This window comes from Emydura macquarii, unplaced genomic scaffold (assembly GCF_026122565.2).
Source record: "Emydura macquarii macquarii isolate MOO-44397 ecotype Brisbane River unplaced genomic scaffold, CSIRO-AGI_Emac_v2 contig_746, whole genome shotgun sequence".
NCBI lineage: Eukaryota > Metazoa > Chordata > Testudines > Chelidae > Emydura > Emydura macquarii.
The window spans coordinates 259,501-282,472 of NW_027130883.1; the positions used below are offsets into that span (position 1 = coordinate 259,501).

At 63.9% G+C, this 22,972-nt stretch overlaps 2 protein-coding genes across 2 annotated transcripts; one reads left to right on the plus strand and one right to left on the minus strand.

Moving 5' to 3' along the window:
• Window positions 1-1,713: 1,713 nt before the first annotated feature.
• NFKBID (NFKB inhibitor delta) lies at window positions 1,714-7,874 on the plus strand. The gene is made up of 10 exons (XM_067542884.1): window positions 1,714-1,737; window positions 2,040-2,317; window positions 2,437-2,615; window positions 3,046-3,151; window positions 3,421-3,567; window positions 3,790-3,841; window positions 4,193-4,338; window positions 4,621-4,737; window positions 5,023-5,187; window positions 5,445-7,874. The coding sequence occupies exons 2-10, from the start codon at window positions 2,057-2,059 to the stop codon at window positions 5,511-5,513; spliced, it is 1,242 nt and encodes a 413-aa protein (XP_067398985.1). The 5' UTR covers window positions 1,714-1,737; window positions 2,040-2,056; the 3' UTR covers window positions 5,514-7,874.
• On the minus strand, window positions 7,840-22,275 carry NPHS1 (NPHS1 adhesion molecule, nephrin). The gene is made up of 30 exons (XM_067542950.1): window positions 22,215-22,275; window positions 21,650-21,757; window positions 20,405-20,599; window positions 19,875-19,997; window positions 19,645-19,776; window positions 19,235-19,316; window positions 18,722-18,825; window positions 17,448-17,569; window positions 17,124-17,295; window positions 16,528-16,685; window positions 15,978-16,119; window positions 15,431-15,555; window positions 15,054-15,222; window positions 14,516-14,645; window positions 14,203-14,375; window positions 13,864-14,004; window positions 13,439-13,579; window positions 13,227-13,348; window positions 12,846-13,017; window positions 12,204-12,360; window positions 10,475-10,626; window positions 10,279-10,390; window positions 9,840-10,012; window positions 9,685-9,735; window positions 9,369-9,491; window positions 9,253-9,277; window positions 8,890-8,995; window positions 8,533-8,641; window positions 8,198-8,349; window positions 7,840-8,042 (listed from the first exon to the last, which is right to left on the minus strand). Exons 1-30 carry the CDS (start codon window positions 22,273-22,275, stop codon window positions 7,908-7,910), a joined length of 3,867 nt encoding a protein of 1,288 aa, XP_067399051.1. The 3' UTR covers window positions 7,840-7,907.
• Between the last annotated feature and the right edge of the window lie 697 nt (window positions 22,276-22,972).

The following is a 22,972-nucleotide window of genomic DNA, read 5'->3' on the forward strand; positions in this document are numbered from 1 at the left end:
GCCCCCCTGCTCTAACCACTAGACACCACTCCCCTCCCAGAGAGAACCCAGGAGTCCTAGCTCCCAGCCCCCCCTCCGCTTTACCCTCCCACACCCCATTTCCAGGACACACTGTCTCATTTCCCAGTGGGTCGCTGTCATCGGGCACAAGTGTCTCAAACTCAGCCTTGCTTTGAGTGTGGGGGCGGCGGAGGGGAAATGAAATCCACTGAGTTGAGACAGTGGGGGATGGGGCGAGCTAGGATGGTGCTGGGGGGGGGCGGCTAAGGACTGGAGGAAGGCTGCGGGGTTCGGGGGGGGGGGCTAAGGACTGGAGGAAGGCTGCGGGGTTCTGGGGGAAGGATGGGACTGTGCTGGGAAAGGGGGCAGGGAAGGGGGGCACATAGTGAGGCCAGCTACAGAGTGAATGGGGGGGGGGATTCATCCCCCCGCCGAAGAGAAGCACTGGGAATCTGGGCTGGTCCGAAAGGACCCCCCCCCCGCCCCCCGACATGGGAGGGGGTTGGGTGGCTGGAGCTGCCGAGGAGGACCGACTGTTGGGTGGCAGATCCGGGGAGGGTCACAGGGCTGGGGGGGGAGAGGCACCAGGTTACTGTCAGGGGGCCCGGGGCTGTCTCCCCACCCCGCCGCAGAAACTAACCTCTCCCCCGTCCCGGGTGTGTCTAGCCCCGGCTCGGGGAGGGGAGGGGGGGTCTGGTGGGGGAGGCTGGGAGCCAGGACGCCTGGGTTCCTCCCAGTTCTCTCTCACCACTAATACCTGGAGCCGGCGAGAGAAGGAACCCAGGCGTCCTGGCTCCCAGCCCCCGCCCCCACCTGTCGCTCCGGGACGCACGTCATTTCCCCGGCCGGGCGGGCGGCGGCAGCGTGGGAGCTGTTGCTTTCCAGCATGGAAGGAACATGCTGCCGGAGGGCAGCCCTGCCAGGGGAATGGGGCGGGCGGGGAGGGGCAACCGCAGCCATCAGCAGGGGCCTTGGCTCTCCGTGTCTCAGACGGTCCATGACACGTTTTCCTCCTGGGGCGGCCTGGAAAGGAAAAATCCACTGTGTAGGCACCAGCCAGGGTGGAAACCATTGCTATGGGGGTGGGGAAGGGGGGGGGTCGAGGGGGGAGGGAAGGTCTGAGACATCCCTTGGAGTCCTACCTGCCACTAGAGCCCAAAGCCAAGGATAGAGCCCAGGCGTCCTGGCCCCCCAGCCTCCCCAGTTCTAACCACTAGGCCCCACTCCCCTCCCAGAACTGGGCATGGAACCCAGGAGCCCTGGGCTGAGCACCTGGTCTCCCTTCCCCTCGGTAGGTGGTAGAGGAGACAGAAGCACGGTCCCACCCCAGACAGTGAAGAAGCTTCTGGAGCAGAAGAGACGGCAGCAGACGGCGCTGGGCCATGCAACCAGTTCACAGGTGAGCCCCTCTGCTCTGCCCCCCCCCGCCCCCCATTTCCCTGGGTTGCTTGGCCACAGCTGAGACATCTCCATGCTCAGACTTCAGGCGTGACCTCTGGTGTCTGGGCCAGATCCCTTCTGTGTGGTTTCCATTCTGCCGCCCTATGTCTCATGCTACAGGAGAAGTGTCTCTTTCACTTCCTGTCCACTCTCACAGTGTTATGTGCAGCTATTCCCTGGCTGCTCTGCCCCAGAGGTGGCTGCATCTGTGCCAGGCGCACCATCCTCTGACTCACAAACTATTCTGTCTTCGCTCTCTCTAGATCCCAGCAGCTGCTGTCGATCCTTCCCAGACAAGTAAGTTGAACAGGGACCCCCATTGTAGCTGTCCCTGAACCCTAGTTACTCTTCGGTTCCCCTGGGGACCCCACTTTCTGCCCAGTGCGACAACCCAGTACCCCAGATCCCTCAGGAGTGCAGTTCCCTCCCCCTGGGACAGCCCTCTAGGGACCTCCTTAGTCAATCCCCTTGGTTGCCTCCCCCTGGGATGTACCCCCCAGTCCCTTCCCCCTGGGATACATCTCCCCAACCCTGGGACCCCCACACGCATTCCCCCCTCAGTGCTTTTCACCCACCAGCCATGTCTCTCTCCCATCCAGATGAGCGCCTGGAGCCCATGGGGTTGGGAGAATGCTCTGGGGAGGAATCTGCCCCAGGGCCCCCCCTAGCTCCTTACCCGCCCTGGCAGGTTGACCCCTCATGCCACGTGGCCTTCCCCGATTGCCGCTATCACTGCTCAGCCGTAGCCAGCACTGGCAGCTACCAGCCTCCTGGACCCGGGTACGACGCGACAGAGGCCTATGCTTCCATGGGAACCGCGATGTTTGAAACAGGGGAGCCCTACAGCACGGTGATGGCAGCTACGGGGGAGTTAGAGGTGAGATGGGGTGGGGAGGGACTGTGGGGCAGGAGTGAGGGGCACCCACTGGGCTGTAACCCCCCCCCCACCAGGACCCCGTGCCACCCCCCTCACCGGACACGTTCCCACCTCTGCAGACACCCGATGCCCCCTGGACGCTGCCTGTCCGGAGCACCCCGTATCCTGACCCCCTAGAGCTGGGCGGCTTCGGGGGCCTGGCTGGGGGACTGGACCCTGGGGAGCTGGCGAGGGCCCGAGCCGAGATCCGGAGCATGGACCAGGGACAGCTGCTGCAGCAGGATGAAGATGGAGACACGTGAGTGTCCAGGGGGACCCCAAAATTCATCCTGGCCCCCCCCACTCCTGGAAGTGGAGGAAAAGACTCATCAGCCCCCCACATGCCCCCTCTGGGGAGGGGCTGAGCTGCTGTGTGCCAAGGGGGGGAGGGAATGGGTAGGGAGGAGGAACGGTGCTGGGGGATGTCTGTCGGGGGGGCGGGGGGGAGTTGGCGAATGTTAGTGGAAGCAGCGGGGAGGGGGGCATGGGACAGGTATGGGGCAGGAGGGTGCGGGGTACGGAGGGATGGATGGAGGATCTGCAGGGGCTGGGTGGCGTTGGGCAGGGCTGGGTGGGGATGGGCAGGGGCTGGGATTGCAGGGGACTGGCTGTTCAGGGGGTGGGTGGAGGATCTGCACAGGGTTTGGGGGGGTCACTGACATCTTCTCCCCCCCCCCCCCCCCCGGCAGGATCCTACACCTGCTGGCTGCCCAAGGGCTGCGTCACTTTGCCCAGGCGGCTGCTGAGGTCTTCAAGGAGTGCGGGCGGCTAGAGACCAAGGAGCACAAGGGCAAGGTGAGCCGGGGAGGGGGCTCTCGTGGGGGGGGGCGGCTGGGCCGAGCTCGGGGGACAGAGGAAGGCTGTTGTTGTGGGTCAAAGGTCGTCCTGCTGCAAGGGGGGGGGGTCAAGTGTCATGCCAAGCGGGTGGGGGCCAAGGGTCACGGGGTGGTCAGGAGAAGGGCATTATGGGGGTCCAAGGTCATGCCATGGGGTGGGGGCGAGGGTCATGCCCTGGGCTCTCCCAGCCTGGTGTGCTGCCCGCTCTCCCCTTTGCCCCTCCCCAGACCCCGCTGCTGGTGGCTGCCACGGCCAACCAAGCCGAGCTGGTGCGGGACCTGCTGGCGCTGGGAGCTGACGCCGACGCCGCCGACCACAAGGGCCAGACGCTGCTGCACCTGGCGGCCACCTACGGCCTCCCCAACGTCCTCCTGGTGAGTGTGGAGCCGGGAGAGAACCCAGGCATCCGGGATCCCTGCCCCCTCCCCCATCTTCCGAGAGCTGGGAATCGAACCTTGGACTCCTGGCTTCCAGGCCCCCACAACCACTAGACCCCCTCCTCCCCAAATACAGTGGGTTTGAAATTGGTTTCAACTGACCCCCCCCCACACACACACAACTGAACCCGATTTCTCCTGCCTCCCCCCCCACCCCAGGCTGTGATGGCGTCTGGAGTCCCTGTCAATGTGGAGGCCAGGAACTTTGAAGGTAGGACACATCCAGTGGGGTGGGGGAGTTGTGGGGGGGGGGACCTGCTGTGAGTGGGGGGCGTTGTGGGGTGGGACTGCTGGCTGGGGGCAGTGCCCAGTCTCCCCCACCAGGGGGCATTGTGTGGGGGCAGTGTGCCGTGGTGGGGGGGCTCCCACCAGGGGGTGCTGTGCGGGGGACTGGAAGCTGTGTGTGGGGGGGGGGGGAATCCCTGCCTCCCCCAGCAGGGGGCGCTGTGGGGGTGGGGGGAGTGAGCTGTGGTGGGGGAGGGGGGCACTCTTGGCCTCTCCCAGCTGGGGGCGCTGGCAGTGGGCGGCTGTTCTCACCCCCCCTCCCTTTGGGCCCCCCCAGGGCAGACCCCTCTGCACTGTGCAGTGATCTCCCACAACGCCGCCCTGCAGGCGCTGGGCGCCGGGACCGCCACCCTGGAGCGGCTACAGGAGACGCTGGCCTGCATCCAGGCCCTGCTGCACATGGGGGCAGATCACACCAGCCAGGTAGGCCAGCGGGGCTTGGGGGGGGGGGGGGCGCTGCGCCCTCCCACCCCGGGGCCCGGCAGCCTTGACCCTTGCCTGGGGCGGGGCCAAGGGGGGCAGGCGGCGAGGGGGGGGGTGAATTGCCAGATCTGCCCAGCATGTCCGAGGGGTGCCCCCTTTGACCTTGCTGACTGCGTGGAGGCTGGGCGGGGGAGGGCGGGGGGAGTCCAGGGGGCTTGGTGGGGGGTTGGGGGGCAGGATCTGGTCTCCCCCACTCACCCCCTCCCATCCCTGCCCCCCCAGGACATTAAGAGCAGCAAGACGGTTCTGCACCTGGCCGTGCAGGACGGGAACCTGCCCCTGGTTCAGTTCCTCCTGCAGCTGCCCGTCTCCCACCCCCAGCACTTCGTCAACATGAAGGTGGGCAGGGCAGCTCGGGGCGGGGGGGGGGGGGGGGGGGGGGGGGTGCTGTGCCGTGGGGACACCTGGGGCATGTTCATGTGGGGGGGGGGCCATGCCACAGGGGGAGGCTGGAGGAATGCCGTGCGTTGGGGGTGGGATGCAATGGGGGCTGTGTGTGTGGGGGGGAGGGAAGTGCCTGGGGGGGGGGCGGTGGGCTCGGCTGGGCCTGCTGTGGGCTGGGGGGGGGGCCGTGCTGGCAGGGTGGGGGCTGTGTGTGACCGTCTGTGTCCCCCCCCCCCCCAGGCTCACGGGAACACCGCTCTGCACATGGCCGCGGCCCTGCCGGGCCCCCCCTGCCAGGAGAGCCTCGTGCAGCTGTTGCTGAGCCGGGGGGCCGACCCCAGCGCCCGCAACCTGGAGAACGAGCAGCCGGCCCATCTGCTGCCCCCTGGGCCTGGGGGAGACCAGGTGAGACCCCCCCAGGACACCCTCTAGCCCCTCTGACTTCCCAGATCTATAGGAGATCAGCTGAGACCCCCAACTCCTCTGACTTACCCCGCTGGGAGGCCAGCTGTGGCCGCCAGCCCTGGGGGACCCCAAATCTCACTTCCCAGCCCCTGGGGGCTGGGCCCCCCCCAAGGAAGCAGCCTGCAGGGGGGAGGCACAGGTTGGGGGGAGAGCTCCAGGATCCTCCAACTCAACTCCTTCTCTTCCTTCCCCCCCAGCTGCGCATCTTGCTGAGGAGCCGGCGCCCACCCCCTGGCGCTACCCGCCGTCCTTCCCAGCCCCCTTAGGGCCTGCGCCCCCCGCCCCCCCAAAGGAAGGGAGCTGGGGGGGGAGGGGCCTCATCTGGGGCCGGCCAGTGAAGCAGGGGCAGAGGATTTCTCTGGAATATTGTCTGTAATATTTTCTGTATTTAACTAACTTATTGTACGGGGGGGCCTCCGGACGCCTGGGTTCTGCAAGGCCGGGATCCCTTTACTGCCCGGATGCCTGGGTTCTCCAATAGCTTAGTCCCATGCTCCCTTGTTGCCGGGACCCCTGGGTCCCAGAGTAGCTGGTAGCATTGCCAGCCGGATGCCTCTCTCGGATGCTGCCAGCCCCATGAGGCTGCAATCGCGGGGGGCCGAACCCCCTACCTTTGCCCCCATGGGGCTGGCGTGTGTGTGCTGCCCCCTACTGACCAATGGGGGTGGCTGCATGTGCTGTGGCAGACACAGCAAGTGGCAGCCGGGCTCTAACCCCCTCGACCCCACGCCCCTTCCAGGGCCAGGCACAGAACCCAGGAGTCCTGACTCCCAGCCCCACTTCCCCTGCTCTAACCACTAGACCCTACTCCCTGCGTTCTGGCTGCAGCTGCCTTCCCCCCAGGGGGAGTGCTGCTGGCCCCTTAAAATCTTCCTCTGCTGAGCATTCACTCAGCCTAAATCTCCACCTGTTCCCCTCACCCCCCATGGCCGGGGGTGGGGGGCAGAGGATCCTGTGTTAATTCCAGCCCCAGGGCTGGCTGGGGGAGCCTCTCCCCCCCGATTTCTATGAAATTGTGTCTCGGTCGGGATCTGGGTCCCACCTGGGGGGGGGGATTCCCCCCCCACTTCAGTCATATCATTTCTGTGAAATGAGCCTTTATGAACCACAGTGGTTCACAGGAGCGGAGGGACGGGGAGTCAACTGTGGGGTGGTTTTGTGTCCGAGTGGACCTCAACCTCCACCCTGTCTCTATCGCCCCTCCGCCCCGAATTGTCACGGTGCTGTCTCCCCAGCCGGGTGAGTGACCACCTATGATAATGCTGATGGTGCAGTGGTGCCCCCTATGGCTAGCAAGCAGAACTGCTACGCCTGCATCATAGCCCCTGTACTGCCGAGGGCGCTTGTCCTGGGCAGGCAGCGGGCTAGGGTCCATCGCTGCCGTTATACCCTCCCCCTCCACTAGGGGGGATCCTGGGTTTGTTCCCCTGTGGGAACATCAGGTATTTTATTGAGAAATAAGCTTTAGTGCTTCTCGCCTATTCAGACTTGCCGCACAGCATCTGTGTTACCGGAAACCTGTAGGCCAGATACCCTGGTTCAACTTATAGCTGTTCCCCAGCTGCCGTGCCCTAGCGGTGGCTGCATCTCACCACCGGGTGCAGCGTTCTATGCAGCTGTTCCCCAATTGCCCCACCCCAGAGGTGGTTGCATCTCAGCACAAGATTCCTGAGCCTGACTGTATGAGGGGGTAGGGGCAGATTGTAAGCTCCGTGGGGGCAGGGCCCCCTGCTGCCTGGGTCTGTGACTGATGATCCTGCACGCTGCCATGCTTGTGTTCACACAACTGCTCGCCCAGAGGCATGGGGATCAAGGAGGTGCCTCCCCCCCAACCTCAACCCCTTTTTATCTCCCCCCTCCCTCTGGTCCCCCACACCTTCCCAGCAGCAGCCAGGGCCACTTTGGGTTTAGCCAGCCTGGTCCCGGGGCTAGCATTGAGTGCCAGGGAGAACACTGTCTCCTCTGCCTCCCCCCCCACCACCCTCAGCATCACACATGGGCAACAGGGCCAGCCCTGCCTGCCAGGGGGAAAGCACAGTGCCCCCCCCACCTCCCCCAGCACAGTGCCCCCTAATGCCAGGCTGGGGCATAGGGACCAGCCCTGACCCCCAGGGGAGGGTGCTCCTCTCCTGAGCCCCCTTTCCAGCTGCCCTGGGATAACATTACAGCTGTTCCCTTCTGCAGCAGGACTCCTATTCCCATGAGCCCCCAGAGAACCAGCAACAACCCTAGCTGGGGCAGTGATCATGGCCCCACGGGGGGGGCAGGGAGCAAAATGTGGTGTGTGTGTAGGGGTTAAATTGCCCCAAAGCCGGGGGGGAGGGAGGGAGGTTGCATGCCTGGGCACGTGCCTCCTGCTTTGTGTTATGGGAGGAAGCAGTTGTGGGGTGTGGGTCCTAGGGGCTCCCAGCCCCCCCCCCCCCAACTAATAATAAAATGGCTATTGACATCCTGCTCCATGGCTCGCACTCAATGAGAAGGTCCCTGTGTGGGGCTGGGGGGGACAGATGGATAATTCCTACCCAACCTGCCCCGCTCCCTGCAGCAGGATGCTCCCCCCGGCCGAGCCCCGTGGTCCCCTGAACAGCACTGGCCAGGCAGGGTGGGGCGCAGAGGGTTTATTGTGTGGGCAGCTCCTGAGCCCCCAGCTTCCCACCCCCTCACACCAGCTCCCCCCTCAGCTCAAAGGGCAGCTCCTCATCCGCACCGGGGGGCGGGGTGGCAGCCACCCGGTCGTAGATCCTCAGCGGGTCCTCAGAGCCAGCCAGGGACCAGCCCCTCCACGGATAGGCACCCTGGGGAGAGACAGCCTGTCACCCCCCAATCCCTTGCGGAGCCAGGGAGAGAACCCAGGAGTCCTGGCTCCCAGGTGGCCCCCCCCCCCCCAACCACTAGCCCCCACTCCCCTCCCTGAGGTGGGGAAAGAACCCAGGAGTCCAGGGCCACTCACCATATAGTCCTGGCAGGGTAGCATCCCTTGGCGGAATGGGGCAGGTGCCTGGGGGCGAAGGGCCCCCAGTTCCTCATAGACTCCAGGCTCCATCACGTCCTCGTATTCATGGGGGTCCGAGGGGCTGAGCCAGGGGGCAGGGACCCCAAAGTCTAGAACGGCAAAGGGAGCTGTGGGGCAGAGGTCACAGCAAAGGAGTATGGGGCCTTTCCCCTCTAGGGGGCACCGGCTCCCAGCCGGCCCCAGGGTGGGGAGTGGCTCACTGGGGGGGCAGGGAATGGGGCACCAGGCCTGTCCCCACTGGGGGGGCACTGGCTCTGGTTCCTCACACCCACCTGTGGAGTTGGCATCTGTCTCCCTCTCGGCTCTCTCGGGGTGGGGGGGCAGCCGGGGTTGATACCCACGGCCGGGCACGTACCCCGGCCAGGTGCCCACGAAGCTGCCCTACAGGAGAGCCACAGAGACACTGTCACACGCCAAGGGACCCCTCACCCATGCCCCTTAAAAGAGAACCCAGGAGTCCTGGCTCCCACCTCCCCCCCCCTCATTACCCACGGCCTGTAACTAACCCGATCCCATATTCCCCCCGCCCCCTCAAGGCCAGGTACGACCCCCAGCTGTCAATGGAGCCCCTGCCCCGCTCCCTGCAGTGGGGCGCCCCCTCCAGAGCCCCCACCCCTTCATCCTCTCACCTCAGAGGACACACTCCTCTCCGAGTAGCTGTCCAGGAGCGTGTGCCGCGCTGCTGGATTCACCGCCTCCCCCGGGCTGTACTCATTCCCAGCACTGGGCTTCCTCCTGAAACACAAAGGGTGGGTGCCCGGACTCCTGGGTTCTCTCCCAGCTCTGGGAGGGGAGCAGGGTCTAGTGGTTAGAGCAGGTGGGACCGGGTGCCCGGACTCCTGGGTTCTCTCCCAGCTCTGGGAAGGGAGTGGGGAATAGTGATTAGAGCGGAGCGGGGAAGGGGGCTGGGAGCCATGCCTGGGGAAGGGTGTCGTAGTGTGACAGGACAGACAGAACCACCTGCCCCCCATGTGCCCTGCCCCAACACTCACATCCCTGCGGCCTCCTCTGGGACCCCTGCAGGCAAAACCAGAAAACAGCAGCTGTCAGTCCGGGCAGGGTTAGGGGCAGGGCCTCATGGCGGGAAGGGTGCAGGGGAGGGATTTACCTGGCCGGGCTGAGGCCTGGTGCTGGCGGAGCAGGCAGGTGAAGAGGGCAGCATTGGAGAGCAGCAGGAGGGCCCCCAGTGCGCTCAGCCCCCCAACGAGGGCCGGGGGCAACGCAGGGGCTTCTGGGAAAGCAAAGTAGAGCATCAGAGAGGGGCCAGGAGCCAGCGTCCGCTGGAGGGGAAATGGCCCAGGTCCCCTTCGCCACCCCCCGAGCCAGCCAGTCCCCTGCTCTGACCACTAGACCCCACTCCCCTCCCAGAGCTAGGGACAGAACCCAGGAGTCCTGGCTCCCTACCCCCCCCCCCCGGTACCCACCTGTTTCGGGCACCTCAGGCTCCGGAATTGGTGGCTCCTCCACGTGAAGCTCTGAAATCAGGCATCAGATCAGTCCGGTTGGAGACCCACAGACCCGCCCACCCCAGCACAGGCCCCCCCTGAGCTCCCAGCCCCCCCAGCCCGGCGCCTCCTACCTGCGGTGGTGACGGTGACGCTGGGGCCCTGGTCGCTCTCCCCCAGGGGGTTGTGGGCGCTGACGCCGACACTGTAGGGGGTGGCTGGGCTCAGTCCCGTCAGGGTGAACGCGGGGGTCTGGGGGGGGAACACGTCCACGTACAGGGTGCTGGGGGTGCCCGGCCAGCGGTACCTGGGGGGCACAAGGAGATGAGGGATCCAGCGCCCCTGCCCACCCACGTCAGCCTCCCCCAGCCTTGAACCCCACTGCTCCCACCCCACAGCCCCTCCTCCTCCCTCCACCCCCACACCGGCCCCCCCAGCCCTGAGCCCCACTGCCCCCTCCTCCTCCCTCCAGCATCAGCACTGAGCTCCCTGCCCCACTGCCCATCCAGAGCCCCCTCCAACCCCCTCCCCCCATCCTTCCCACCTCCTCCACCCCACACCACTGCCCCCCACCTGATGCGGAATCTCTGGGGCAGCCCCCCGTCAAACCCAGGGATCCACTCCAGGGCGGCCGAATTGTGGGTGACGCTCACGACCTTTAACCCCGTGGGGGGGTCAGGGCGGCCTGTAGGGAGGGGAGAAAGAGAGAGCGATCACCCCGCTCTGCCGGTGCCCCTCACTCCCAACCCGCAGCCCCCCCAGGCCATACTGGTGCTGAGAAGCTGGATGTCCAGTCGGTCCGTGCCCAGCGCGTTGCTGGCGCGGCAGGTGAAGGTGGCGTAGTCCTGCGCCGCGCTGACGTTGGCGATGGTCAGGGTGCTGCTGTGCCAGGTGCCCTCATGCCACGTGCGCTCTGTGTACCTGGGGGCGGGACTGGGGTCGGGTCAGAACCAGGGGCTGGCCCAGACCCAGAATCAGAACCAGGGACTGACCCAGAGACTGAATCAGAACCGGGACCGGCCCAGACCAGGCACTGAATCAGACCCAGGGACTGACCCAGACCCAGGGACTGACCCAGAGACTGAATCAGAACCGGGACCGGCCCAGACCAGGCACTGAATCAGACCCAGGGACTGACCCAGACCCAGGGACTGACCCAGAGACTGAATCAGAACCGGGACCGGCCCAGACCAGGCACTGAATCAGAACCAGGGACTGACCCAGACCCAGGGACTGAATCAGAACTGGGCCGGCCCAAACCAGGCACTGAATCAGAACCAGCGATCGACCCAAACCCAGGCACTGAATCAGAACTGGGCCGGCCCAAACCAGGCACTGAATCAGAACCAGCGATCGACCCAAACCCAGGCACTGAATCAGAACCAGGGACTGACCCAGACCCAGGGACTGAATCAGAACCGGGGCCCGCCCAGACTCAGACATTGAATCAGAATCAAGGCAGACTAGAACAAGGATTTGATCAGGATGGAGACTGGATCAGAACTGGGGACTGGATCAGAACCAGGAACCAGATCAGAAGCAGGATGGAAGCAACAAACTCAAGCCATCTGGTAGTAGGGATAGATCAGGGACCCTGCCGGTGTTTTAAGGAGGAGGGTTGTGGGGGCGCCGGAGTTGGGAACTGTTTAGGGGGCACTTGAGTGCCCCATATCCAGGCAACAGGGGGCACTAAGAACGGGGGTCTGCTCCCCCCAGTCATTATTGTGACAAAGTGGGAATTTTTCGTGATATTTGTATGAAGCTGCTGCCTGCCTCAGTTTCCCTCTATGCTTTGCTTGCTCCCCAGGGGGTGCAAAAGAGTTAACACACTGCTCTTGGGGCAGCACTGGAGCCGTGGGGCCTGTGCATCATGGAGCTGTCAGGGGTGGGGTGAAAAGGGGGTTAAAGGACTGGCTGGAACCGCCCCATAGCGACGGCAGGTCCCCAGCTGCCGGGAGATGATGGGGGGTGGGGGTCATGCCTTAATGGCAGCAGACGCTGAGATTCCAGAGGGTGAAGCTGGATTAACTGTGACGACACAAATTGCCGGCGGCGCCTGCCAGAACACACCGCACCGCTCACCGAAAACGAAATTCTCAACAAGCGTTTTTCTGCCTGCGCCAGGCCCGGAGGCTCCGTGATTACAGCGGCAAAGATCTTTCCCTGCGTTGGGGCGCGGGCGGTGAAATCGACGCTGCTCAGCATTGAGGGAGGAAAATCGGATCCTTCCAAGCTGATTTCTAGCCCTCTCCACCAACGCCAGCCTCCGGCAGCACCCGAGAGCCGGCGGACCTAAATCACAGGCCACTCGGGGGGGGGGGAGATTTTTGTAACGGAGCCGGATAATTAACGTGGGACCCTGGGGAGATCCGACAGGCAGAGGACGTGGGATTAAGGTGACCGGATGTCCCAATATTACGGGCTTTGTTTTATATATGCCCAGGTCCATGGGGGTTACGGCGTCCCGTTCCGTGCTCCGCCTGCATGGCCTCTCCTACCTGGGGTTGTCGGCGTGCAGGGGTGCCCCGTTCTTGGCCCAGCTGAACTGCACGCTGGGGACCCCCTGGGCGCGGCACTGCAGGGCAGCGGGCGAGCTCCCGTCCCCGGGCACGGCCACCTTTCCCAGCCCCACGCCCTTCTCGATCTCTGGCTTGACTGGAAGGAGAGAGAGAGTGAGGGGGGAGGGTCCGGGGATCGCGGGAGAGTTGGGGGGACTCCTGGAGTGTCAGGGATGTCCCTGGGGAGGGGGGGTCACTGGGGTTAGGGTTGGGGATCCCAGTGTGGGGGGTGGGCTGTGGGGGGGCCCCCGGCTTCAAGGAGTTCCCCAAGGGGCAGGGATCTGTGTGGGGAGGAGAGAAGCAGTCGGGGGGATGTGCAAAGGTCACATAGATGTCAGGAGCGGCTGGGATCCGGGTCGTTCTTGGGGTGAACAGAAGGTCCCTGGAAAGAGGGTTCAGGGGGGTTCCAGAGAATTTCAGGGGGTCCCCAGGAAGAGGGGCAGTGCGGGAGGGGGTCGCTGGGGTGGAAGAGAGGTGGGGGGATCCCTGAGGGGGGGGCTATGAGGGTTGGGGCTTCTGGTCCCTGGGGTGGGGGGCTCCAGGCTGGGGGGCAGTGGGTGGGGGTCCACGTGGGGCACCCACAGCGCACGATGAGGCGGGCACTGCCCCGGGCGGGGGGGGGCAGCCCGTTGTCCACGCGGCACTCGTAGAGCCCGGCCTGTGCCCGCTGGGCCTCCCGGATCCGCAGCCGCCCCACGGCCCCCGAGGCCTCCGGCTCCAGCCCCAGCTCCTCCAGGCTGCGCTCCTCCACCCCCTGCGGGACGGACGGAGTCAGCGAGCAAAGGGCAGCGGGGGGGGGGGGGGGCGGACACACCAGGGGGGGCAGAGGGGGCAAAGGTCACAGAAGGGATGCCAAGGGTCAGACAGGAGAGGGCAAAGGCCGGGCAAAGGGGGCAATTCTTGCACGCTGCCCCCGCCCAGGAAGCAAAGGTCACAGGTGGCATGTGCCCTCCCCCCCCTTACCAGCCAGGTCCACTGGAACATGCCCGCGGGGGTGGGGTTGGCATCCGCCACGCAGACGAACTCAGCCGCGGCGCCCAGGTCCACGTAGACGGGGTCCCCCAGGCTGCGGATGGAGGGGGCGTCTGGGGGGCAGAGAGAGGGCAGGGCTCAGAGGGGAGGTGGAGGCAGGGGGCAGGGGGCGGCGGGGCGGCGAGGGCTGGCCTGGCACTCACAGTGCACGTGCAGCTGGATGTGGGTCTCATTCTGCCCCTCGGGGTTCTGGCACCGGGCCCGGTACTGACCCGCGTCGGCCCGGCTCACGTTCCAGATGGCCAGGCTGGGCCCTGCCCGCAGGTGGTGCCGGGGGGACCCCTCTGCAAGAGGGGGGGAGAGAGAGATCATGTCCGGATCTGCCCCTGGCATGGGCACAGCCAGTGCCCCCCAGGAACCCCCAGCCCAACCCCCACCCCCTGCATGGGCACGGACAACACCCCCCAGGAACCCTCCGGCCCAAACCCCATCCCCAGCATGGGCACGGACAGGAACCCCCAGGGACCCCCAGCCCATCTCCTGCCCCCACAGAGGCCCTACAAGGGAGGGTGAGACCCCAACACCTCCCCTGTAGGTAGCCCCTAACGTCTGCCCCCTACCCCCACACCTGGTATCAGCGTCTCCCCACGGAAGCTCCAGCTGCAGGTCATCTCGGGAGGGTTGGCGGAGACGCGCAGGGGCAGCTCCACAGCCCCGTGCTCCACGGCCTGGGCCACAGCCGGCTGCTCCGCCGAGAACTCAGGGGGGTCTGGGGCGAGGCAGGATCAGTAGCCACTGAGCCCCCCCACCCTGCTCCCTGGCGCCCCCTACTGCCCCCCACCCTGCTCTCTGGCGCCCTCTACTGCCCCACCCCTGCTCCCCGCAGCACAGCGCCCCCTGCTGAGTCCCCCCGGCCCGTACCGAGCCCCCCGCCCCACGCCCAGCCCCAGCCAGGGGAAGTTCTCACACAGGACGTTGAGCTTGTAGAAGGTGTTGACGGTCTCAGCCAGGACGGAGCTGTAGGCCTGGCAAGTCACCCGCCGCCCGTTGTCAGAGGACGTCGCTACCAGCGTCACCTTCCCCGAGGTGGAGAGACCCCCGAACTCCGCCGGCTTCCGCCCCAGATCCACGCCCTTCAGCCTGAAAAAAACAGCACAAGGTGGGGACAGCAGGGGGCTGCGGGTCGGGAGTGAGGGGCACCAGCAGAGCTGGGGGTGGGGGAGCCCAGGGCTGGGCTAGCCGGGGGCTGTGGGTCGGGAGTGAGGGGCTCCCTCTCTTACTTCTCTGCGTCCTTGAGCCAGGTCAGGGTGGCGAAGGGGTTGCTGCTGCCGGTGACGCAGGTCAGGGTCAGCGTCTGGCCACGTCGCACCTCCTTGGCTGTGGTCGTGATCTTCACGTCTAGGGGGGGAACTGGCGTGGGGGGCGGGGGAGGGGAGCAAAGGGGTAGAAGTGAGACAGGTGCGTAACGGCCATCACCTAATGGGGGGGGGGGCGCTGTGCCTTTAAGGGGCAGGATTACTTGGCTCCGCCTTGTGGGAGGAGCTAAGAAGCAGCATATTGCAATATCATGCAATAGTGACTGGGGAGAGAGTATTGCATATGCCGCCCCCTGGTGGCTGGGACGGAGTATTGTACATACTGCCCCCTGGTGGCCGGGAGGGAGGGTTGCACATGCCTAGTCCAGGTGACTGGGAGGGAGTATGGCACATGCCACCCCCTGGTGGCTGGGAGGGAGTATGGCACATGCCGCCCCCTGGTGGCCGGGAGGGAATATTGCACATGCTGCCCCTCCCCCCCAGCTGGGGGCAGAGGACGCACACTGGATGCGGAGGCGGGTGTGGGCCGTGAGCGCCGGGCTCTTGCCGTCGTTGGAGGCGTTGCAGCGGTAGGTGGCCAGGTTGTCGCTGGGGCTGGTGGTCAGGATCAGCTCCTTGGAGACGATCTTGCCCGAGACCACCTGGGTGCCCTCCTTGAGGGACTTGGTGTCCTGCCAGGAGAGAGCCCAGAGCCCAGTGAGCGACCCAGAGATGCAGTCACCTCTGGGGTGTGGCAGCTGGGGAACAGCCGCACATAACGCTGCATGGGTAGGACATGCAGCCACCTCTGGGCTGGGGTGGGTCTCGTTCCAAAGGGAAAGTGCCCCCTGCCAAGAGCCCCCCCCCCCCGCTCCCTGAAGCATGGTGCCCCCCCAGGACCTTGATCCAGATGAGGCGGGGGGCCGGGTGCCCCCCACTGGCGAAGCAGGTCAGCCTGACCTTGGTGCCGGCCCGAAATCGGCTGTCGAGGGGCGGGGCCTCAATCCAAATCTTCTGGGGAGGGTCTGGGGAGGGGGAATGATGGGGGGGGTTAATGTCAATCAACTTCTGGGTTGCCATGACAACCAGTATCAGTCTCCACTCCTCTCTCCCCAACAGCACCACAGGGGGTGCAGGACCCCTCCCCCGCTTTTCCCCAGCCTGGGGTGAGTTGGGGCAGGACCGCCAGGGGGGGCGGGGCTTCCACATAGAGGGGAGTTGGGGGGGGCTCCAGTATCAGCAGGGGACAAGGGGGGTGATACTGTGGGGGCATCTCCCTTCCCCCACCCTAATCTGCTCCTGCTCCAACCCCTCCCCCCATCCCTCCCTACCCCCACACCTGCCTGCTCCTCACCCCCTTTCCCTCACCCCATCCCCCATCCCTGCCCCTTGCCGCCCCCGGCCCCATGGGCCCCCCATCCCCTCCCTGCCCCCGCCGGGGGCTCACATTGCACGCTGAGGGGCAGGCTGGCGCTGCGGGTGAAGAGCACGGCCTCGTTGAAGGCCTCGCAGGTGAGGGGCAGCCCGTTCTCCTCGCGCCGGGCCACGTGCGTCAGGTTGGAGACCGTCACCGTCCCGCCGTGCGCCGCCTGCAGGGAGAGAAGTCGGCACCCAGCACCCTGCTTCCAGGGGCACCGGCTGGCTGGGGGTGGGGAATGGGGCACGGAGTCCATCCCCTCTAGGGGGCGCCAGCTCCCATCCGGCTCAAGGGGGCGGGGAATGGGATATTCACTATTGTTATACAGAGAGGGAAACTGAGTCATCCATAATGGGAGGGGCTCACTGAAAGTCACAAAGCATTCTGGGAGAGAGCCCATGAGTTCCCTGGCTCCCAGTCCCCCTGATCTAGCCACTAGACCCCGCTCCCCTCCCAGAGCTGGGGATAGAACCCAGGAGTCCTGGCTCCCAGCCCCCTGCAACCGCTCCCAGTTTTCCTCTGGCTCAGTGTCTCCTCCTGTGGTGGTTGTGGGAGCAGCAGGCCGGGGCCAGGGACTGACCTCGGTGACGGTGACCTCGGTGGTGGTGAGCTCCCGCCAGCCCAGCCACCAGCGCAGCTGCACCGGGGGGTTGCTGGGTGCAGTGGAGCAGGACAGCGAGATCTGCTTGTTCTCCGGGGTGCTGCTGGAGCCCAGGATGGAAACCTCCGTGGGGAGAACTGGGGGAGGGGTGGAGAGACCTCAGAACTGCAGTCCCCAGCCACCACCAGCAGGGGGTGCTGAGGGGAGTGGGGCGAGCACATCAGGGGGGCAAGATGGAGCAGGGGCACTGGGGGGGGAGGAATTCACAGGCCATGTGCAGGGTGACGCTGGCCAGCAGGGGGCACTGGGGGGTTTGGGCAGGGGTTCTGGGAGGAGGCAGGGTGGGGAAGCTAGGGGGCCAGGATGGGGCAGGGACTCTGGGGGCATGGGGGGTGCAGGTGGGGTGGGGGCACTGGGGGGCAGGATAGGGGCGCCAGCAAGCCACTCACAGACCACGCACAGGGTGACGCTGGCCGGCAGGAGGCAGGAGCGCTGGGGGCAGGGCAGGGGTGCTGGGGGGCAGGAGCGCTGGGGGGCAGGGCAGGGGTGCTGGGCGGTTGCTGGGGGGCACTCACAGACCACGCGCAGGGTGATGCTGGCCGGCAGGGGCAGAGGTGACACCTGGTTCCCGGCTTCGCAGCGCAGCTGGGCCAGGTTGTCCTCGGGTTTGATGCTCAGGGTCAGGAGGCTGCGGGATGCCCGGCTGGTGTCGTCCGTCTCCCAGCTGGTGGAGATCACCTCCCCGTTCTGTGGGGACCCGAGCTAGTGTCCCCCACTGCTCTGCCGGGCCCCTCAATCCCAACCCGCAGCCCCTGATAGCCCAGGTCTGGTCTCCCCCCTCCCCATGGCTCTGCCAGGGTCCCTCACTCCCGACCTGCAGCCCCCTGCTTCCTCGTTACCTTTAGCCATTGCAGCGTGGCCAGGGGGTTCCCACTCAGCGAGATGCAGGTGAGTTTCAGGGTCTCCCCGGCTTTGATTTCGGGGCGCTTGTATCCTTCAATGGTGGGTGGCTGGGGCGGGACTGGGTGGGGGAGACAAGGATCAGGGATGGGAGGAACTCACAGCTGAAGCCCACTGCCGGTGCTCAGGGGCTCCCTCGTGTGGCAGGGCTGTGTCATGTCCTGCTACAGGGGGTGGGGAGTCAGTGGGGCAGCTGGAGGGTGGGGAGGCGGGCGTGAATGGTCCCAGTGCAGCTGGAGCTGAGCTGAACCCCCCCCCCCTTGCTCCCTTATCCCAGTGGGCCAGCTAGATCTTGTCGATCTGGGGGCACAGGATGGGCAGGGAGCGGTTGGGGCATTGGAACAGAAGAGGGCAAGGGGATGGGAAACAGAGAAGGGGGTGGACCCGGTTAGACAGACAGGGGACGGGAAGGATGTGTGAAACATGCATGGTCTTCTCCGCACTGCAGGGACCCCATCCATGGCCTGGGGACCCCCCTAAAGCTGCACTTGTAGCATGGTGATGTCCCCGTCTGTCTGGTTGGAGGGGGAAAGAGTCCAGAATGCTGGTGCATAATTAGGGTCTTTAACGAGCTCATTAATGACTCCAGTGCTAGGAGACAAGAGGACATGGAATCAAACCCCCGCAGTCAAAATCTCTCCCCACCCCATTTGCCTTCGCCATCAGAGGAGCCGCACACAAACCTGGGAAGGGAATTAACAGTTGGGGGGTAGAGCATTCCTCTGGGTGTCCCCATGAACCACCTGTTCCCTGAGCCAGCTAGAGACAGACCTTCCTATTGCCTTTGGCTCCCTGCTTCTCTACGGGTTAATGGCTGAGGGGTCAACTTATATACACGAGTCACCTCTTCACCTTTGACTCCTCATTTTCCTAAGGGTTAATGGCTGAGGGTCCATCTACATACGTGAGTCTCCTTGATGAGTTAATTATGGTAAACCAGAAATCCCACAGATAGGAAGAGGTGAGTCTGCAGCTGGGAGGAGGCCATGGAAGGGGAGACGCCAAGGAAAGAAGAGGGTGAGGCTTATATTTTTGGTGGGGAACCACTGAGGGATCAGCTGATCGGTGGAGTCCATGTATATGCAGGAGAGGGCGGCTGTGCAGGATCTTCGTAACCCTTTCATTGGTGCCCCCGGCTGCGAGTGAGTCCCCAGAGAGGAGATGGGAGGGACGCAGCCCCTATAAAGGCCCAGGGCATGGGGGTGTGACTCACACAAGATGTTCATGGTGAAGCCAGCGACCACCGGGGCGGAGACGGCCTCGTTTGTGGCCGCACACAGCAGGCGCTTCCCATTTTCCAAGCTCTGTGGGGTGATCCTGGGGAGAGAAAGGGAATGGGCCGGACCAGCTGGCACCTAGAAACGGAGCAAGGGGCTGCAGGTCGGGATGGAGGGGCACCAGCAGAGTTGTGGGAGGCAGAGCCCAGGGCTGCACTAGCAGAGGGGCTGCAGGTCGGGATGGAGGGGCACCAGCAGAGCTGGGGCATGGGGAGCCCGGGGCTGGGCTAGCAGGGGGGCTGTGGGGCTGTGAGGGGCATAGGCAGAGCTGTAGTGGGGGCAGGTCTCCCATCCGGGTCTCACTGCCTAGCGGAGGCCAGGGGCACCATGCTGGTGTCTCAAAGAGTCACAAGGGGCACCTGGCTGGCAACCCCCTAGGCTAAGTCAGGGCCCCCCCTGCTCTGATGGGGAAAGGGAGGGGGCGGGGGCTATTCCACGGACCCTCTCACCTGAGCACAGCTTCGGTGGTGGAGAGCTTCTCACTGGACCCTGAGTGCACCCGGCTTGACACGTCGGGGAGCGGGCTGCCGTCTGGGGGCGGGAGGGGCCATGATGGGTGAGGGGTTCCCTACACAGCCCACCCCTCCCCGCATTCCCACTCCAGCCAATACCTGACAGCCTTGCTGAGAGACACCCCCCGGCTGTGCACCCCAGGGACAGGTGCCCAGATCTCAGGGGGATGGGCTAGATTATACAGAGAGGTGTGTATGGAAAACGAAAGAAAGGTCTCATATTATGGCCCATTACAGTCAGTGTTGGCCACCCCCAATCAGACCCATGGGCCCCTCCAGCCCAGCCCCCACCCTCGATCAGACCCAAGGGCCCCCCACCCAAAATGAGACCCCTGGGGGGCACTGACCCTTGCTGAAGGAGATCGCCGCGGCTGGTTTGGCGTCCCCGGCGCTGCAGGTCACCCTGTACTCCACCCCGGCCACCCAGGTCACGGTGCTGTTTGCCTCATACTCCTTGAAGACGGGCAGTTTGGGGGGCACTGCGGGGAAAGAGAAAGGAGGAATTGGCCTGAAGAGTCACCCCTCCCCCAGCTCCCCGGGGCCAGAGCCGCCCCACAACCCCGGCCCAGCTGCTCACCCAGCACGCCGAGCAGCGCCGTGCGCGACACAATGCCCGGGCTCTCCTCGGAGCGCCCCACCTGGCACTCGTAGTCTGCGTCATCTGCCAGCCGGCTGCCCACGATCTGCAGGTGGTGCTCTCCTGCCGGGCGGGACACAGACGGGATGGTGAATCTATATGGCCAGGACACCTGGGTTCTGTGCCCGGCTCTGCTACTGGCTCCCAACTCCCACTCCGTTTAACCACTAGGCTCCACTCCTCTCCCAGAGCCAGGGATAGAACCCAGGAGTCCTGGCAGGCTCCCAGCCATCCCCCCCGCCGACACACCCTCTAAACACCAGACCCCACACCCCTTCCAGAGCCAAAGACAGTGCCCGGCTGTCCTGGAACTGAGCCACTCAGGGTTTACACACACAGTTGTCCCAAGAGCTGGTTCACAGCCACAACTGGCTGGCCTGGAGGTGGGAAGGATAGATGACCCCAATCAGCTTTGCCCAGCCATCCCCTCCTTCCCAGCCCCCATCTGGAGGACAGACCAACCCGTTCACCTTTGCTGAGGTCTCCTGTCATGCTGTAGCGGGGGAATCCGGGGATGCTTCTGTCTGGTCCTAGCAACAGCCCGCCCTTCACCCACTGGACCACGCCTGTGGGATTTTCCACCACGCACTGCAAGACAGCCACAGCCCCTTCCAGGACTGTAATGTTATCTGGCTCCACTCTGAAAGCCTGCTGGGGGCTGGCCCCTGGGGTAGAAACAAAGGAGGGAGTCAATTAATCTCTCATTATTAAAGATTTCATGTTGAAATTGAATATTCATTAATTAGTCCTGGAAATCACTTGCCAGAATCCCCCACCCTGTGCCATCTTATTGCCCAAGCTCAGAAAAATACAATGCTGAAACACTCTGTGACTTTAAATCCCTAGCTCCATTTTCAGATCTTCCCATGATCTCCAAAACAAGCCAAGTTTGAAGGAAACTGGCCCAGCTTTTGTCAATTGACTTGCATGCAAAATTTCTAATGGGAACATTGGTGGAAATTGAGCTTGAAATGTTCATAACTTTAAATCTCCTAGTGGCCCAATTTCCATCCAGCTTGGATTGTTATTTATGTCCCAAGAAGATCGCAAAAGCAAGCCAACTTTGAAAGATACTGTGCAGCTGCTTTGGAGTTACTTGCCTATAACATTTCTATTGGGAATGTATGCTAGATAGTGAAAGATTTGCAATTTTAAATCTCTTGGTTCCATTTCCATTCAGCTTGGTTTCTTATTTAGACAGCAAGGTGATCTCCAAAGAGAGCCAAGTTTGAAGGAAATTGGCCCAGCTTTTTTTTAATTGACTTGCATGCAGAACTTCTGATGGTGGAAATAGAGGTTGAAATATCCATAATTTTAAATCCTCTGATTCCATTTTCATCCTTCTTGGCTTGTTGTTTAGATCCCAGTGAAATCTCTAAAAACAACCCCTGTTTGAAGGAAATTGGTGCAAGAGTTTTGGAGGACAGATGGGCAAAAAAACCCAACATCCATGACTTTCAGTGCTTGGGTTCCTCTGGCTGTAACTCAAAAACGCTCAGGCGGATGTCACGGATTTAAATAAAACTTCCAAAAAACGGTGCCTTCTAGAATGAGACCCACCATGGAAAACTTCAGCCTGGCAAGATTTAGTTTGGGAAAGTGGTGAGCGATGGGGAATGGGTACTTGGGTGGCAGGAGAGAGTCGGTCTGTGTCTGGTTCATGTCGCTCCTTGGAGATTATTGTATGCAGGGAATATCTGCGGGAGTTCTCTCACCTCTTGTGAAGGCACCAAGGAGAAGACAGAGGAATGCAGTGACTGGTCCCTTGGACACCAGTCCCACCCGTGCCGCCTGGGACGGGTGATTGTGAATCTGAAATACAACTGGAGAGGTATTGAGAGCATGTGGTGGGGGGCGCACTGCTCTCCACGCCCCTAGTCGTGCTCCATCTCCCCAGCCTGGCATTAGGGGATACTGCCCTTCATCACCCGCCCATGCCCTCTCCTTGTGGCTGTCCATGGAGACAGTGATGTGGAAATTGCCCTCTCTCACCCCCCCTCACCCCGCTGCACATACCCCATCTCCTAACTCAGCAATTATTGACACCACCCCGCATAATCCAGCACCCAATCCTCAAAGTGAATAGACACCGAGGCCAACCCTGCTGCTGGGGGAGAATCTAGGGACCCAACCTGCCTCCCTACCCAGCTTTAAATCCATTGGCCCATCCAACCCGGTATCTCTCCCCCCGCCCCATCAGACCTGCAGGCCTGTCCACCCCAGTATCCTCCCCCCCATCAGACCCCATCCAGCCCAATATCCTCCCCCCCCCACACTCACCCAGTGCCGAGGCCCCCAGAGTGCACCCAGCTCTGGGCACGGTGGCTCCCCGAGGGGCCATGACAGCCCGTGTGTGCCAGGCCACCAGCCAGCTGCAGAATGACGGGAAGAGACGAGATTCCAGTCCTGGGTGTCGCCTTCAGCCCTGTCCCCCCCCCCCCCTTTCCCGCCCACCAGCACCAGCTGGGACATCTCCCAGCACTGCCCCCGCCGGCCCATGATTGCCCAGGCCCAGGGATCCGGCCGGAGTCTGTGGGGGCGGCTCAGTTAATTAAAGGATGAGGCAGAGGCCAGCGAGGGGCTGGCTGGGCCCAGAGCTTGTCAGGGCAGGAGTTCAGCCCCCACCTTCCCTCCCCCCCCCCCCCCCCCAGCTCAGGGATCAGCTACAGGAGAATTCCCCACAGCCAGAGCAGTACGAAAGCTATGACACATAGAGCGGGGCCTATCCCCTCCAGCAGGGGTCGGCAGACGCACACACAGAGGGCAGTTATGACCAGGCGAGGGGATCCCAGAGCCCTCTGCATCCATGACACCTTCACACCCTGGGTGTCTCCAGGCCGTTGGGGTCACCCCACTGTGCCTGAGGCAGGCAGGAGCTTCAGGCCTCAGCGGGGACGGGAGTTGTCCCAGGATTTAGGGGTGGGGACAGAAAGCCGGGGCTCGGTGGCTCTGTGTGCAGGCACCTTCTCTCCTGCATCCCTGCACCCTCCGTGCCTTACCCTCCCTGAGAATCTGCCCCACGCGGGGCCTGGGGCAGG

Coding starts and splice junctions, on each gene's coding strand:
- NFKBID (XM_067542884.1), top strand. CDS start 2,057: ATGGGGTTGGGAGAATGCTCTGGGGAGGAATCTGCCCCAGGGCCCCCC. Junction 2,318..2,436: donor CAGCTACGGGGGAGTTAGAG/GTGAGATGGGGT, acceptor CCACCTCTGCAG/ACACCCGATGCCCCCTGGAC. Junction 5,188..5,444: donor CTGGGCCTGGGGGAGACCAG/GTGAGACCCCCC, acceptor CTTCCCCCCCAG/CTGCGCATCTTGCTGAGGAG.
- NPHS1 (XM_067542950.1), bottom strand. CDS start 22,275: ATGGCCCCTCGGGGAGCCACCGTGCCCAGAGCTGGGTGCACTCTGGGG. Junction 21,758..22,214: donor TCTGGGGGCCTCGGCACTGG/GTGAGTGTGGGG, acceptor ATACCTCTCCAG/TTGTATTTCAGATTCACAAT. Junction 8,043..8,197: donor TACCCTGCCAGGACTATATG/GTGAGTGGCCCT, acceptor GTCTCTCCCCAG/GGTGCCTATCCGTGGAGGGG.